Source organism: Somniosus microcephalus, chromosome 3 (genome assembly GCF_052327205.1).
Source record: "Somniosus microcephalus isolate GS21.2 chromosome 3, FLI_Smic_1.0, whole genome shotgun sequence".
Lineage (NCBI taxonomy): Eukaryota > Metazoa > Chordata > Chondrichthyes > Squaliformes > Somniosidae > Somniosus > Somniosus microcephalus.
In genome coordinates, this window is record NC_140989.1 from 273,510,973 (window position 1) to 273,529,037 (window position 18,065).

At 43.7% G+C, this 18,065-nt stretch overlaps 1 protein-coding gene across 1 annotated transcript in view; it reads right to left on the bottom strand.

Moving 5' to 3' along the window:
* Positions 1 to 230: 230 nt before the first annotated feature.
* The window catches only part of LOC147121957 (L-selectin-like), a 60,182-nt gene continuing 42,347 nt past the window's right edge, over positions 231 to 18,065 (bottom strand). Inside the window, exons 7-11 of the mRNA XM_085978096.1 lie at positions 16,071 to 16,256; positions 13,961 to 14,146; positions 10,612 to 10,728; positions 7,741 to 7,768; positions 231 to 561 (exon numbers count right to left, since the gene is read on the bottom strand). Of these exons, the coding sequence (XP_085834222.1) occupies positions 555 to 561; positions 7,741 to 7,768; positions 10,612 to 10,728; positions 13,961 to 14,146; positions 16,071 to 16,256 (524 nt within the window). The 3' untranslated portion in view covers positions 231 to 554. The remainder of the gene's footprint in view (positions 562 to 7,740; positions 7,769 to 10,611; positions 10,729 to 13,960; positions 14,147 to 16,070; positions 16,257 to 18,065) is intronic.

An 18,065-nucleotide genomic window follows, 5' to 3' on the forward strand; every position in this document is an offset into this window, starting at 1 on the left:
TTAGTTCCTCCTCTCTAGCACACAAGTGTTCAGGCAGATTGTCGCACTGCACCCCAGCTGAGATCAGGACTCTCAGCACAGACCAGAAATTGAACCTGGGACTTTTGGCTGTGAGTAGCTCAGCTATGTGCTGCTTTTTGCAGTTATGCCATCCAAGGAGCTACTTTCTGTCACTAATAAGTTCTCATCTCTACACACTAACCAACCAAGCAAACTAGTAAATCAAGGAATTAAATTTTACCAATATTTTATTCATTTTAATTAGCTTCTATGGAGTATAGGGCAGGTTCTTGCAGCTCCGAAACTGCCCAGTAATGAATGATAACATGGGACATAAACATTGGTGTCTCCTCTCAACCACCGATAATAGAGTGTGACATCTTCACAGTTTTAAAGGGCAGTATTATTCTGTATTTGAATACTTTTTACATTTATGTTTTTTCAGGGAATCATAGCGACAAAAAGCCTCAAGTTCTTTGTGAAGAAATGATATGTCTCAGACTCCGAACATCCCCCCATTTTTTCTGGTTTCGTCTTGGAGTTGGCCGGTCTATTTAAGACCTGTAATTAAAGGAGAAAAATTGAGAATCCATTATCATTATTTGACCACAGCACTTTAAAAACAGTGTCTGGTGGACCTTCATTAAAGATGCCTAACTAGTTAGTTGCTTCATTATATCCATAACTATTGATAGTTCTCAGTTGTTAAATTGTGAAGTAAAATTGACATATATTACAAAAAAGATCAAACTGTACTTTTTCCAATATATATTTCTCAGTAGACCACAGAATAGTCCTCGACTTTCCTTTCCTTTAACAGGATCCCACTGTGTTTAATGTTTAAATTAAGAATTCTTTAACAATGTCAATTTAAAGGAAAGCTCCAGGCTCCAATGCCTGCTCAATGGACAGAAGTCCCTCCAGTGCGGTGTTCCCAGGACTAATCATTTTGGGTAGTTTCCAGTAGCCTGAATGCAGTCTTTGACTGCTTTAGAGAGAATCTTAGCTGCTGTTTAAAAAAAATGGACATGTTGAACGCCGGGAGCTCTCCCCCGACCAAGGCAGGTGACAAGCTCCCAGGTTTCTGCTGGTACTGGGGACCAACCTCTGATCGAGAACATAGACAAGTGAAATCTCCCAGGTTTCTGCTGGTACTGGGGACCAACCTCTGATCGAGAACATAGACAAGTGAAAATCTCCCAGGTTTCTGCTGGTACTGGGTGTAAAGTCTGTGGGTTGTACAGTTAATAATGACACAGACTTCAGGAATAACAAACAAACAGGTCTTTACTATTCGAAGGTCAGGGCGAATCTGCCCAAGGAATCATGCCACAACACTTATATACCGGTGTGGTCACCGTCGGTATTACAGTATACAGAAGCCAAACAAGTAGTGCCACACCTAAAGTAGTTCTCTTAAAGGTGAACGGTTACATACAATAGTTCTCTTAAAGGTAGACGGGTACATACACTACAATCCTCCCTTTTTAGCTTATTACATACAGAGTCCCCATTAAACATAACATATCTTCAACTTCATATAAAACAATTTACAGACATAGTCTCGGTGGGAAACAGTTCACAGGTTCAGTCTCTGCGGGAACAGTTCACAGATTCAGTCTCTGATCTTGACTCGGTCCGAACAACATCTCTTTGGTGTAGATGGTTCACATTGCTAGCGTGACTCCTCCATATCCTTTTCTTGACGTAACAGCTTGAACTTTCGTCCTGCTGAACCAGCAGTGCTGACTTTTACAACAACTGGGTTGCCTTGATATTTTCCTACTTCCCAACTGATTTAACTCCTTTCGTAGGGTCCACGCATGATCTGGTAGAAGTGATAATATTTGCGATAGTTATCATCTTCTGCTTCTTCTTTTTCTTTTCTGCTTTTTGGAGACCCTCGGGGCTCCCTTATCAGCTGCCAGCTGTAGCGCCACCAACTCTCTATGTTCCTTCGACTTTAAGTGCTTCATCCTGATTTCGGCACTTTGGGAGTTTTCATCACAAACTGGGCAGACCACATCCTCGTAATATTCAGTGTCACTCAACAGGTCATGGTAATATTCGGGTTCGTCCTGAGTTAGGCCAGCGAGAGGGCCTTCTACTTCCTCCTTACCCATCTGGACGTTAGCTGACTGTGGTTCCTTCCCTAGACATCTTTCTTGAAAAGACTTCTTCATGCATTCATCTTCAACCCGCTCTTCCTGGGTTTCCTGCAAATCCTTCACTAATGACCTCATTTGTGATTTCAACACTACCCCTTCCCTCGGGGATTGATTGATCGGGCTATTCAATCCTTCTACTGGAGCAGCTGTTTCAACATTCTGTTGTTCACATAGACGCGATTCAGCGTACTTTTGGCATCCCAGTAAAGTCTGTTTTGCAACCTCAGCTATTTCCCAAACTTTTGAGAGCTCCGAACTCCTTCCCGTTGAAGATTGAAGCTCGTGTTCAGATTGTTCCCATTGCAGAGTCTTTTCCCTCAGCATATGAAGGAGTTGGCTGACTGTTAACTCTTCCACGGGAACACTGTGGATCAGAGTCTTCTCCATTTCATCCACCTTTTCCTCCAATGCTTCCACCTTCTGTTCCTCTTGTACTTTGGCTTTCAGCGCTCGGAAAAGTTGCGCCCTGATGCTCTCTAGCTCATGTTCAGGGACCATTCTTACAGTCTCTGTGTTTCTTACAGTTTCCTTTTCTTCCACTGAAAGGATTCCCAGTTGAATCTGTTCTTCAAGTTGTTGAACCTCGGTCATTGCCGCCTCATATTTGTCTTGGGTTTCCTTCAATATTTTTATGAGTTCTTGGACATCTTGTCTTTCATGTTCTGCCATGTCTTTCACCTCTAATTTCTCATCTATGGATGGAACTTCTACCGATGAGTCTGTCTTGGCCTTGAGCTCATCAAGAATTTCCTGCAGCCTTTGGACTTCCTGCTCATGTTCAACCTTTAGTTGTTCATATGCTTCTACTGAAACTAGCTTTTCGGAGGTTGCCGAGTTAACCCCCTCCAGAATTGTAGCCTGGGCCTGTTCATACTGTTCTTTCAACTTCTCACACTCTGCTTGTAAGGAGTCGTAGAGAAGAACTGGAATAACATCCTGGCTTCCTGAAGATTCCTCTTCATTTGCTTCTTTCGCAATTTCCTGTTGGAGTTCAGCCAAGGCTGCTATGCTATCTGCCTCTCGAAGTCTCACTGCCATCAAATCTTCTTTATTCCTGCAGTCTATCTCAGCCATTTTCCGATTACTTTCATTTAACTGAGTGAGTAGTCCCTTATTCTGGGCTGAGAGATATTGCACCTTCTCATGTAGACCATAGCACTCCTTCTCTGCTCGACATAGCTGGTTACTGCTGATTTGGTTCTGTGTTTCAAGTTCCAACATCCTTTGCTTAGCTTCTTTCAGTTTCGCCCCTATAAGCTCCTCTTGCAACATGGCCACATTATTCACATCAGGTAAAGAAGCGTTTCTCTTTTCCATGTCCAAGATTTTTTTCTGCATATCTTTAAGTGCACACTGCGATTCAGCTTCTCTTAACCTTGCTTGCACTAGCTCCGTCTCCAATTGCAGAACAAAATCCTCAGTGTAGCGTGGTTTGCCTTTATGCTGTATCTCTAGATCATGCAAATATTCTAACTCCTGAACATCATAAGGGAGATGTGATCGGTAACTGGTCACGATGGCTGTATGGTCGCTCTTTGCTTGAGCTAGCTGCCTCTGCTGTCTTTCCAGGTTCTCCCATTCGGTGTCCCAGAACTTTTCCATTGTTTTCATCTCTTGTACGAGACGGTAACTCAACTGTTCTAATTGTTGTCGTACTTTGAAATAAGTTTGAGTCCGAGTTCGGTGTTCTTCCGTCGTGGATAAGTCCTTAACTTGAACAGGCTCAGAATTCTCTGTCAAACTGGAGTTCTGCTCTGAAGCTTTATTCTTCTCGGTAGCATAAGCCTTTATGCATGTCTTCGTTTTCTCCACCATAGTCGGCAAGTTCATTTTAGCCTTGTCTTCCATATTTGAGTTGGTCTTATCGTCATCCGTTTCAGAATCTGAGCTGATAGCTTGCACCGAGTCCTCACTCATTATGGCTTTTAGATAGTGCCATTCCATGTCTATTTTCTTGATCCACTCTCGTCCTAGAAGTGGTGGTCCTCCCTCAGATAATACGTACAAGTTCATTCTTGGGTGTTCTTTACCCCTATCTCTCACCTTGACTCTTATCTTCCCCATGGGGTATACCTTATGCCCCGTGTATGTCTGCAATACGAACTTGGTATTTCTTAAGGGTATGTGAGAGAATAGCCAGTGGTAGTCCCTTCGATTTATGACTGATAGAGCTGATCCAATGTCCAACTCCATTCTTACTTGGACTCCAGCTATTTTTAGTATGACCCAGATAGTTTGTAGGTCAGCTTCCTTACTCACATTGTGAATTCTCAGACTACCCAGCTCCTGGCTGTTTGGGTCTGAGTCTGAATTCTGTTCGTCTGAACTCTTCTCAGCCACCTTGTGTACCTTGTTGTACTTTTCTTGTGGTGGCTTCCTTTGGTTGTTGGTCTTCTTCCCTGACCGGCATACCTTAGCGATGTGACCCAGTTTGCCACATTTCCTACATTCTTGGTTCTTAAACCAGCATTGATTCTGGTCGTGTGTTGTCTTCCCACAACGATAGCATTTTGTTGTACTTGAGGCAATTTGGTCCACCCCGAGTGCCGCCGCCTTTAACTGCATTTCCGCCGTTCCTTTCGCTGCGGCTTCGTGCGATGCGGCTATAAGGACAGCCCTGTCAAGTATGAGGTCGTTCTCTTCGAGTAGTCGCTTTTGTGTCCCTTCCTTGGACAATCCGCATACGAACTTGTCTCGCAGTGCCTCTGTCAGATTCCCTCCGAACTGGCAGCATTTCGCTAGCCTACGCAGTTCGACCAAATATTCCGCGTTGCTTTCGTCTTTCCGTTGCGTTCTTGCATAGAATTTGAATCGTTCAGCCAACATCAACGGTGTGGGGTTCAAGTGGTCCTTCAGAACAGCCACAATCCCTTCGAAAGTCTGATCCGCCGGTTTAGCTGGTGCTAGTAGATGCTTCAAGAGCCCGTATGTCTTTGCGCCCATCGAGTTTGGCAATGTTATCGATTTGTCGTCTTCCTCTATTTTGTTGGCTTCACAATAGATCTCGATGCGTTCCACGTACGTGGCCCAGTCTTCTATCTCAGAATTAAAATCGTTAATATTCCCTCGCTTAGGCATCTTCCTTTCCTTGGGAGCAGCACAAGTATTTCTTTAAATTCTTATTTATTATTTATTTATTTCTAAGATGGCGGTTTTTCCCGCGAAAATGGCGGTTTCCCACTCTTTCCTTCTCTCCCCGCCCCTTTAATGGCGGTCTCCCGCGTCTGTCGTCTTCTCCGCCTAATGGCGGCTTCCCGCGTTTCTTCCCTGGTGGGAGGGGTACGCTTTCCCCACAGCGGACAGGTTCAGCCGCTGGGCTGGCTTCTGCACAGCTCCCCTTACTTGGCTCTGTCTTTCACTCCCGCTCGCACGGCTCTACCGGCGCTGGGTACCCCGTTCACGGAGAACAGTTCAGCCGCTGGACTGGCTCTCGCGCAGTCTCTCTCCCCTTGCTCGGCTCTGTCTCTCTCTCCCCCACGTTCGGCTCTACCGGCGCTGGGTACCCCGTTGGTGGAGAACAGTTCAGCCGCTGGACTGGCTCTCGCGCAGCCTCCTTTGGTCGGCTCTGCCTCTCCCACACGCCCGGCTCCCGTTCGCCTCCCAGCCCTCACGCAGTCCGGTGCTTCCCTCCCCGGCTGCGGCTGAGTTTCTCTCTTCCCACGCCTGCTCCCGGTCTCAGCGCTTCGTGGCTTCGGTCGCTGCCCGGCTTTTCCCGCCGATCGCAGTCCGGCTATCTCACGACGCCGTTGGACCCGCCTTCCTGACCAGCTCTGCTCCCCCTCGACCGTGGTCGAGTGCACAGCCCTTATCCTCTGGATTTCGTTACACTTTCCCCTACTCACAGTCTCCGCGGCCGCCTTGTTTCCTGCTGATCGGCTCACTCCGCACCGTGGTAGAAGGGTAGTCAGTGCCTGTTGCTGATGGAAGCTTTTGTTGCTAAAGACTTCCTCCTTTCTATTGCTGCAGCCTCGTGTTTTCTTCCAGCAGAACGACGAGGGCGTTTGCCTCTCTTCGACGCTCTTTAGTTGCTTTGGTAGTCTTGCCGCAGGGTACGATCGGACTCGTCGCCACTGTAAAGTCTGTGGGTTGTACAGTTAATAACGACACAGACTTCAGGAATAACAAACAAACAGGTCTTTACTATTCGAAGGTCAGGGCGAATCTGCCCAAGGAATCATGCCACAACACTTATATACCGGTGTGGTCACCGTCGGTATTACAGTATACAGAAGCCAAACAAGTAGTGCCACACCTAAAGTAGTTCTCTTAAAGGTGAACGGTTACATACAATAGTTCTCTTAAAGGTAGACGGGTACATACACTACACTGGAGACCAACCTCTGATCGAGAACATAGACAAGTGAAATCTCCCAGGTTTCTGCTGGTACTGGGGACCAACCACTGATCGAGAACATAGACAAGTGAAAATCTCCCAGGTTTCTGCTGGTACTGGGGACCAACCTCTGATCGCGAACAAAGACAAGTGAAAATCTCCCAGATTTCTGTTGGTACTGGGGACCAACCTCTGATCGAGAACATAGACAAGTGAAATCTCCCAGGTTTCTGCTGGTACTGGGGACCAACCTCTGATCGAGAACATAGACAAGTGAAAATCTCCCAGGTTTCTGCTGGTACTGGGGACCAACCTCTGATCGAGAACATAGACAAGTGAAAATCTCCCAGGTTTCTGTTGGTGCTGGGGACCAACCTCTGATCGAGAACATAGACAAGTGAAATCTCCCAGGTTTCTGCTGGTACTGGGGACCAACCTCTGATCGAGAACATAGACAAGTGAAAATCTCCCAGGTTTCTGCTGGTACCATTGTATAACTGTATCGTGTGATTGACGGTGACACTAACCAATCGCACGTAGCATGAAGACACCAGTTATATTCTTAGTCCATTCATGCCAGTTAAGGGGAGGGTTGGCCATAGCAAAAATACCACAGAGGCAATTGATGAATATGATTGGCTCAAAATGTTTTTGTTTCATCAATAAATTTAAGTGAAGTGCCAGGACAACACCAAGATTTAAATGAGTAGGAAAGAAAACAACACAAATACAGAAGCAGTGATTAGGTGATGCCAAGCCTGTAGACTGCTGGAGGAAGGGAAGAATGAAGGAGGTAAGGAGCGCCATAGTTTCCAGACCTGAGAAAGAAGAAGTCAAAGTAGGACATAGTCAACATGGGAGGAAAAAATGTAATGAAGAGCTGAGCAATGAAAAGGATGGGAGGGAAGGGGCAATAAGATAAAGTTCAAGAGATTGCTTGTAAAAATGAGACCTAGGAAATAGTGAGAGGGTGAGAGTTAAAAAAAAAGGGCTTGACAATCAGGACACTGGAAAACCTCGTGGGACGTGGAAATGCCAGTGAGAGCTGGTAGCGGTTTTACCATCCCAGGCAATCCAAGCAGATCTGCTACCTAATTAGCTACATAGTTACATAAGAAGCTAAAGCTGGAATCCTACTGGCTGCAGTCATAGTTCCATTTACCAACCCAATCATTTAAACATTGAGAAAGCAGCCAATTGGACTGCAGTCTTTTTACACAGATACATATAAAGCATTACCTTACAGGCGAAAAACTTCTCTTCATCACTAGAAAACAAAAACAGAAAATATGTTATTATTCATGTACATCTCAGCTCTCAGCTAACATTGTATTTGAGGAATAACTTTAAACTGATCATTGTGATAGATCTGAAATCTCCTTTCCACAGACTTCAATTAACGCAGTTTCTGTTACGCAGTCTCATTGAAACTTATAAAATTCTGACAGGACTGGACAGACTAGATGCAGGAAGGATGTTTATGATGGCCGGGGAGTCCAGAACCAGGGGTCACAGTCTAAGGATAAGGGGTAAGCCATTTAGGACAGAAATGAGGAGGAATTTCTTCACCCAGAGAGTGGTGAACCTGTGGAATTCTCTACCACAGAAGGCAGTAGAGGCCAATTCTTTAAATATATTCAAGAAGGAGTTGGATATATTTCTTAAGGCTAAAGGGATCAAGGGGTATGGGGAGAAAGCAGGGACAGGGCACTGAATTTGGATGATCAGCCATGATCGAATTGAATGGCGGAGCAGGCTCGAGGGGCCGAATGGCCTACTCCTGCTCCTATCTTCTATGTTTCTATGTTTATGTTACATTTTTATTGGATTTTTATTTTAAAAGTTTCAGTTTATTAGTCAAAGGACATAACAATTAATTTACAGTTGAACTTCCATTATCTGACGTCCTGCTTTAAGCCAGAATTTTCACAATAAAAAACCTTGCGCAGGTCACTGCCTCACTGTACATCTCGCTAACCCCAGTCTCCTGCTGTCTAACTCGAACTCGTCCAAGAAAGATTGAATTCAGTTTCTGTTATTTGTATGGCTCTTGTCTTTGTATTCACATGCCAAGGCTATTACTGTACCATATGATCAAGACTAAAATTCAGGGACTTCCGATTACCCACTAATCACCAATACCTATCAGGTGGGATCTCCTTCATTCTGGCAGATAATGCAGGTTCCACTATATAAGAACATAAGAACACAGACAATGGAAAAAAGGCCATTGAGTGCATCAAGCTTGATCCTTACTCAGACTCCGTACAATCCACTCTATCATGGACTCCACTCCACCCATTTAATCTCCTGAGAAAAGGTTATGCAAAATTTCTCCCTCAACTCCTACAAGGTAAATCAAGATCAAGGAAAACTCCACAATATCTAGCGAAATGAAATTATTCATCCTTGACATGTTGCCTTCTAGGATATGGGATTTATTTGGTGCCAGCAGCTCAGGATCCGTCACATTGCATTCACTATCTGGTCATCTCTCCACCTATACTTATCTTTATAATCCTCAAACTCCATTCCAGACCTGGTGCTCATCCAGCCATTTATAATCTCATATCTTGAAGTTTACAGATTCCTGTTCCTGTGACTCCATTCAGTTTAAATGAGATAAACTGGGATACCTTATCTAACTTGCACAGGAACCAGGCACTTGTTGCCACAGAAAAATCTAATAAAGAGCAAACAGATCGAAACGGAGACACATTGTGCTACAGTGTCAGTTTGGTTCAGTTAGTCTGAATCAGAAGGTTCTGAGTTCAATCCCTGCTCCAGGACTTGGAACACCTAACTTAGCTAGACACTCCAATGTAGTACTAAGAGAGTGCTGCATTATCAGAGGTGCTGTTAACCAAGGCCCCATCTGTCTCTTCAAGTGGATCCGATTGGAAGAACAAGGAGTTGTCTTGGTCAACATTCCTCCCACAACCAAAACAACATATTGGGACGGTATTTGCTGTGCTCACCGTTATTTATACACAAATTGGACAGCAACTTCTGGCGAGCGGAGATGCACAGTTAAACCTGAAAATCCGGAGATTACGGTCCAAGATGCGCCGCTCCTCTATAAGGTGCGCAAAAAAGGCATCTCGCCGTCTGGATCCCCATTCAAAGGTACAGAATGGCGTGAAGTTCCTGTACTGACATCGTAGATACGGACTAAACTCACCACAGATAGGGCTTATCCATTCAAGTCTAAGTACCTTTTTTAACGGCGTGGTAAATCTTAATTATTGCCAAACAATCTCTCTGGAACTAAAAATTAACTTTTATAAGTGTGGAGTCTCATCCTTTCAGCTTTTAATTATTGTTGGAGATTTTAAAAACAAATTAAATAATTTTTGTTTTTAAACTTTTTCTTTCTGTCTCTTTTATCTCTCTCTCATTCATCCAATCTTTCTTTTCCTCTCTTTATTTCGCTTTCTGTACCTGACTTGACATTGAAATCACTATTCTAACTGACACTTCCTGGTTCAGAGTCTGTGCTGTTCAATACTGATTCTTCAATCTGATTGGTTAAGGTGATATACAGTTGCTTGCCCTGTTCGCACAGGTCCCAGATGCCCTGTAGAGGGTGCCATGCTGTTTGGATGTCCCGCTGTCAGCAACTTGCCATTCAAAACCCCATAGAAAGTCTGTGGGCAAGTGGATGTCTAACGAATGGCAGACGCTCACAGCAAAATCTGGCCCAATAAATGTTAGCGTGCTAAATGGCTGCTGCGTTTGACTAGGTAATAAGTTACAAAGCTCTGAAATGAGGCCTTCTGCTTGTTCCTGGATGCAGACTGTAAATTGTACTGTGTAACCTGCTTACTAGCATTGTATTTTTACATATTATTTCGCCCTTCCTTTTAGGTTTTACCCAGCATCACACATCATTCCCTGTCTAGGCAGGCAGTCTGATCATAAACCTCTATATTTGGTCATCAATTATTCATTAAAGTGTTTGAAGCCTCATTAAGCTATTAAATCTCCCCCAGTTATATTAATAGCCCTTGGACAAAATCAACACACAGAATGTGTACACGAGCAGGGAGAGAACTTTGGGTACTAATCCATCAAAGAATAGAAAGGTGAGATTTTAAAAAAAAGCCTTACCTTTCTTTCGATAGTGTTTGATAATCCAGATAATGAAAGGCACAGAAATTAAGCAGGCTGATAAAGCAGTAGCGATGCTGGTGACTTCCATAAATTTGTATTGTTCATGCTGGGTGCCTAAAACAGGAAAAAAAAGCTGCAAATATGATGACTAGAATAGGAAATAGAGAGAAAATCAAGCTGTGGGGTGGGGCTGACTGGACCGAGCAGGAAAGTCCCACTTATTCTTGGTGGTGTGGGCTGAGTCAGCTGATCTCAGCTAAAGTGCAGGTGGAGGGAGAGGCACCAGAATTAGCTTGTGCACCACTGAGGTGAGGAGAAGAAAAATATCATCAGCCAGCAGCCCAGATGCTGATTACTATCCAATCACTGCTTCTGGAAAATAGATGTGTGTGTGTGAGTGTGAGTGCGCATGTGTGTGTGTGAGTGCATGTGTGTGTGTGAGTGTGAGTGTGCATGTGAGTGTGTGATTGTGCGGGTGTGTGAGTGTGTGTGTACGTGTGTGTGTGTGTGTGTGTGTGTGTGAGTGCATGAGTGTGAGTGTGTGCGTGCGTGTGAGAATGAGTGCATGTGTGCGTGAGTGTGCGTGTGAGTGTGTGCATGTAAGTGTGAGTGTGTGTGAGTGAGTGTGCATGCGTGTGTGTGTGAGTGTGAATGTGTGTGTGAGTGTGTGTGTGTGAGAGTGTGTGTGTGAATGTGTGAGTATGTGTGTGTGTGAGTGAGTGCGTATGTGTGCATGTGTGTGTGAGTGTGAGTGTGCATGTGAGTGTGTGATTGTGCGGGTGTGTGAGTGTGTGTGTACGTGTGTGTGTGTGTGTGTGTGTGAGTGCATGAGTGTGAGTGTGTGCGTGCGTGTGAGAATGAGTGCATGTGTGCGTGAGTGTGCGTGTGAGTGTGTGCATGTAAGTGTGAGTGTGTGTGAGTGAGTGTGCATGCGTGTGTGTGAGTGTGAATGTGTGTGTGAGTGTGTGTGTGTGAGAGTGTGTGTGTGAATGTGTGAGTATGTGTGTGTGTGAGTGAGTGCGTATGTGTGCATGTGAGTGTGAGTGTGTGTGTGTGTGTGTGTGTGACTGTGCGTGAGTGTGTGTGTGCGTGCGCGTATGCATGTGTGTGCATGTGTGAGTGCGCGTGTGTGCATGAGTGAGTATGTGTGTGTGTGTGCGTGTGAGTGTGCATGTGTGTGAGTGAGTGCGTGTGTGTGTGAGTGTGTGTGCATGAGTGAGTATGTGTGTGAGTGTGTGTGTGTGCATGTGAATGTGTGTGTGCGCATGTGTGTGCGTGCGTGCGTGTGTGTGGGTGTATGTGCGTGAGTGTGTGTGTGTGTGATTTGTGAGGACAGGGTGGGACTGGGCTGTGAAATCCCAAATGGGAATAGAATGGCCATCTGAACTTAGAGGTGATGGTGTTCCCTTGTCCTTCTGGCTGGTGGAGGTCACGAGTTTGGAAGATGCTGCTGAAGAAGTCTTGGTGAGTTGCTACACAGTTTCCTGTAGATAATAAGCACTGCAATCACGATACACCGGTGTGGAGCGGGAGGATGTTGAATCTTAGGGGGATATTTTTCACAGTACACAGTGAACATAGTATTGTATACATGGCACATTGATATCCATCCACTCTGGGTGAAGTGCTGATCAAGCGAACTGCTTTGTCTTGAACAGTGTCGAGCTTCTTGAGTGTTGTTGAAGTTGCACCCTTACAGGCAAGTGGAGAGTATTCCAGCACACTCCTGACTTGTAGGTGGTGGAAAGGCTTTGGGGAGTCAGGATGTAAGCCACTCACCACAGAATAATGCATCTATTCATAGCAACAAATGAAAACTCAACAAAAATTAACCTCACCCCTCCCCAGCAGCACAGGTGGAACCTAGAGTCATGGCAGAGTATGGGAGGTTGTGGCAGGAGGACAAAATCATTCACGTTCCATGGTTACACCCAAAGCTTGAGCCCTTCTTACAAAATTAACGACATGCATAAATTCACCAGAAAGACAACTGAGTCTGGCCCAGCACACTGCCTCCTGGGCCTTCCCATTGCAACTCACCCATCCCTCCAGGCCCCAATGCATGCGTTGCCTTCGAACAGCAGCTGGGGGTGCGTCCCACTGAGTAGTGGCAGGTGGACCTCCCCCGTCCACCCAGTCAATGCAGATTGATGCACTAGGGAAGAACTCTGAAAATGACTGTTGCTCATGCAGTATAAATGATTATAAATAAGGTTTTGATTACTCTAAGAGTAAAATAAGGGAATTATGGTGGTTCTAAAGTAGAATACGAAGGATATTATCTGATTATTACTGCAACAACAACAACTTGTATTTATAAAGCGCCTTTAACGTAGTAAAACATCCCAATGCACTGCACAGGAGTATTTTAAGACAAAAAATTTGACACCGATCCACATAAGAATAAATTAGGGCAGATGGTCAAAGAAGTAGGTTTTAAGAAGTGTCTTAAAGGAGGAAAGAGAGGTAGCGAGGCGGACAGGTTTGGGCAGGGAATTCCAGAGCTTAGGGCCTAGACAACAGAAGGTACGGCCACCAAAGGTTGAGCGATTATAATCAGGGATGTTCAAGAGGGCAGAATTAGAGGAGCGCAGATATCTCGGGGGGTTGCGGGGCTGAAGGAGATTACAGAGATAGGAAGGGGCGAGGCCATGGAGGGATTTGAAAACAAGGATGAGAGTTTTGAAATCGAGGCCCTGCTTAACCGGGAGCCAATGTAGGTCAGCGAGCACAGGCGAGATGGGTGAACGGGACTTGGTGCAAATTAGGACACGGGCAGCTGAGTTTTGGATGACCTCAAGTTTACATAGGGTGCAATGTGGGAGGCCAGCCAAGAGTGCGTTGGAATAGTCAAGTCTAGAGGTAACAAAGGCATGGATGAGGGTTTCAGTAGTGGATGAGCTGAGGCAAGGGCGGAGACGGGCAACGTTAAGGAGGAGGAAGTAGGCGGTCTTTGTAATGCTGTGGATATGTGGTCGGAAGCCCATTTCATGGTCAAATATGACACCAAGGTTGCGAACAGTGTGGTTCAGCCTCAAACAGCTGTTAATGTAAGACAATAGTGGAAATAGCCCACCATGTGGTATTACACACATGGTAGAATATCACTTACCAATGTTATGTTGTACACTTATTTGAAATGCCAGTACAAAAGCATCAAACAACAGTGAAGGTGAATTTGAGGTTTTTTAAAATTATTTTCTCTACAACTCCTGAAAGCATAAATTCATGATCAATACTGACCTGTGCCCCAGTGTGAGTCAACACCCTCATTGGGGTGCGGTGGAATTGTGGAAACAAGAACGCATCTTAAAACAGGGACCTTATAATCTAGTTCACACACTACCTTCACAGGTCGGTATTGGTGACGACCATGTTCCAGAGCCTTCACATTGCAGACTCACTGACCCGTTCAAAGAGAAACCTTCCACACAGCCAAAGTCACAAGTTGAGCGGTAACTGAAGTTTCCAATCGGATGGGAACAGTTCCTGTTCCCATTTCTAGGAATCTTTGGAACACCACATTTCACAGCTGGAATGGAAGATTGAGAATTGAATAATACTTACATTAATGTAAAAACGTATTAAGCCAGAATGTCGCAAAGCACTTTACACAGTGCAGTGACAGTCATTCTGTGGGTAAACACTACAGCTTATTCTACATTGACAACATCTCACAAACAGAAAGATACCAGGATGACATCCTGCTCTTTGAATAGATGTCTTTAGCCATTAACATCCACTCAAATAGGCAGATGGAATGTAAACCTGAATTTAATATTTCATTCGTCGCACCTTCGACAGTGTAGCAACTCCTTCAGTTTGCATTGGGGAATCGATCTAGATCATGCATTCACTCATGCTGTGGGGGGTTGAACACAGCAACCTTATAACTCAGAGGTGAGTGTACTACCAACTAAACCAAGCTGTCCACAGCAAATCGGTATCACTCATCATCATTTAAACACAGTTTTGTATAAAGTTAGGTTGCTTATAGAAGAGAAGCTTTTCTTATTCTTTATTAATAATCATATTTTAAATTGTGGATAATAGAATTAAATTGGAGATTAATTAACATTTTAGGTATCCATCAGAAAAATTGTGTTGGCTGGCAATGAATAATAAACAGATTTATTGCAGAATATGGATATCTATATTCTAAAATTAATTGAAAATAATATATATAGAATTCTTTTAGCCACTGAAAGGCAGATAACATAGTCACCAACGTACTTTCTCTGGTGGGATCTCTGCCAAATATGATCACTAGGTTTGCATCCCATGCTCTTACAATGAACCAGATTATGCTCTTACCACGCGAGGACACAATCCTCCACATGATATGGTTATGCCCAAAGCTTAAGTCCTTATTAAAAAATTAATGGCATACATAAATTTTCCAAAATGACAATTGAGTCTGTGCAAGCACACTGCTTCTTGGGCCTTCCTAATGTGACACCCTCCCCACCACCCCCACTGTCCCGCCCCCAGTGTATGGGTGATGTTTTAACTGCAGCTCGGGGTGCATCCCACTGAGGTAGTGGCAGGTGGACCTCCCCCGTCCACCCGGTCAATGGGAGTGAGGCACTAGGGAAGAATATCCAGTCCAAGAACACATGTACACCCTGAAGCTGACCAAGGAGAAACTCTGATATCTGGTCCAAGCTCCTAGCCCACCACCAGAGGCTGGTTGACATGAATTTGGTAACTTGCAAAGCCCAGGTGCCACATCCAAACCCACTCGGCAACAATACAGGAATGAGCAAGTACATTGCTGCGATTCACATGAATCAATTCCAAGGGCCATCTAGGACTACAAAATGCCATGTATACTATACTATGTTCACTGTGCATTGTTAATGTGAAATCTGCCAGTATGTTGTAAATCAAGAACAATTGTAAGTAATAAAAATTGTAAAAGTTAAGAACACCAAAGGTTAAACCTCAAATGAAAGAAGCTTATTATCAGGAGCAGAGTGGAAACTCAGTGCCACAATTCCTGATATTCCTACAACTTACCCTAATAATGACTGTTGCTTGTGCAGTATAAATTATACAAAATAAGGTTTTGTTTACTCTCAGAGTAAAATAATGGAATTATGTTAGTTCTAAAGTAGAATAGGAAGGATACTATCTGACGATTACTAATATAACATAATGGTGGAAATAGCCCACCATGTGGTATTACACACATGGTAGAATATCACTTACCAATGTTATGTTGTACACTTATTTGAAATGCCAGTACAATAACATCAAACACCAGTGAAGGTGAATTTGAGATTTTTAAATTGTTTTTTTAAATTATTTTCTCTACAACTCCTGAAAGCACAAATTCATGATCAATACTGATCTGTGCCCCAGTGTGATTCAACACCCTCATTGGGGTGCGGTGGAATTGTGGAAACAAGAATGCATCTTAAAACAGGGACCTTATAATCTAGTTCACACACTACCTTCACAGGTCGGTATTGGTGACGACCATGTTCCAGAGCCCTCACATTGCAGACTCACTGACCCGTTCAAAGAGAAACCTTCCACACAGCCAAAGTCACAAGTTGAGCGGTAACTGAAGATTCCAATCGGATGGGAACAGTTTCTGTTCCCATTTCTAGGAAACTTTGGAACATCACAATTCACAGCTGGAATGCAAGATTGAGAATTGAATAATACTTACAGTTATGTAAAAACGTATTAAGTCAGAACATCGCAAAGCACTTTACACAGTGCAGTGATAGTCATTCTGTGGGTAAACACTACAGCTTATTCTACATTGACAACATCTCACAAACAGAAAGATACCAGGACGACATCCTGCTCTTTGAATAGATGTCTTTAGCCATTAACATTCACTCAAATAGGCAGATGGAATCTAAACCTGAATTTAATATTTCATTCGACGTACCTTCGACAGTGTAGCAACTCCTTCAGTTTGCATTGGGGAATCGATCTAGATCATGCATTCACTCATGCTGTGGGGGGTTGAACACAGCAACCTTATAACTCAGAGGTGAGTGTACTACCAACTAAACCAAGCTGTCCACAGCAAATCGGTATCACTCATCATCATTTAAACATTGTTTTGTATAAGTTAGGTTGTTACCACAAGTGTAGAAGAGAAGCTTTTCTTAATCTTTAATAATAATCATATTTTAAATTGTGGATAATAGAATTAAATTGGAGATTAATTAACATTTTAGGTATCCATCAGAAAAAGTGTGTTGGCTGGTAATGAATAATAAACAGATTTATTGCAGAATATGGATATCTATATTCTAAAATTAATTGAAAATAATATATATAGAATTCTTTTAGCTACTGAAAGGCAGATAACATAGTCACTGACGTACTTTCTCTGGTGGGATCTCTGCCAAATATGATCGCTAGGTTTGCATCCCATGCTCTTACAATGAACCAGATTATGCTCTTACCACACGAGGACATAATCCTCCACATGATATGGTTATGCCCAAAGCTTAAGTCCTTATTAAAAAATTAATGGCATACATAAATTTTCCAAAATGACAATTGAGTCTGTGCAAGCACACTGCTTCTTGGGCCTTCCTAATGTGACACCCTCCCCACCACCCCCGCTGTCCCGCCCCCAGTGTATGGGTGATGTTTTAACTGCAGCTCGGGGTGCATCCCACTGAGGTAGTGGCAGGTGGACCTCCCCCGTCCACCCGGTCAATGGGAGTGAGGCACTAGAGAAGAATATCCAGTCCAAGAACACATGTACACCCTGAGGCTGACCAAGGAGAAACTCTGATATCTGGTCCAAGCTCCTAGCCCACCACCAGAGGCTGGTTGACATGAATTTGGTAACTTGCAAAGCCCAGGTGCCACATCCAAACCCACTCGGCAACAATACAGGAACGAGCAAGTACATTGCTGCGATTCACATGAATCAATTCCAAGGGCCATCTAGGACTACAAAATGCCATGTATACTATACTATGTTCACTGTGCATTGTTAATGTGAAATCTGCCAGTGTGTTGTAAATCAAGAACAATTGTAAGTAATAAAAATTGTAAAAGTTAAGAACACCAAAGATTAAACCTCAAATGAAAGAAGCTTATTATCAGGAGCAGAGTGGAAACTCAGTGCCACAATTCCTGATATTCCTACAACTTACCCTAATAACGACTGTTGCTTGTGCAGTATAAATTATACAAAATAAGGTTTTGTTTACTCTCAGAGTAAAATGAGGGAATTATGTTAGTTCTAAAGTAGAATAGGAAGGATATTATCTGACGATTACTAATATAAGATAATGGTGGAAATAGCCCACCATGTGGTATTACACACATGGTAGAATATCACTTACCAATTTTATGTTGCACACTTATTTGAAATGCCAGTACAATAACATCAAACACCAGTGAAGGTGAATTTGAGATTTTTAAATTGCTTTTTAAAATTATTTTCTCTGCAACTCCTGAAAGCACAA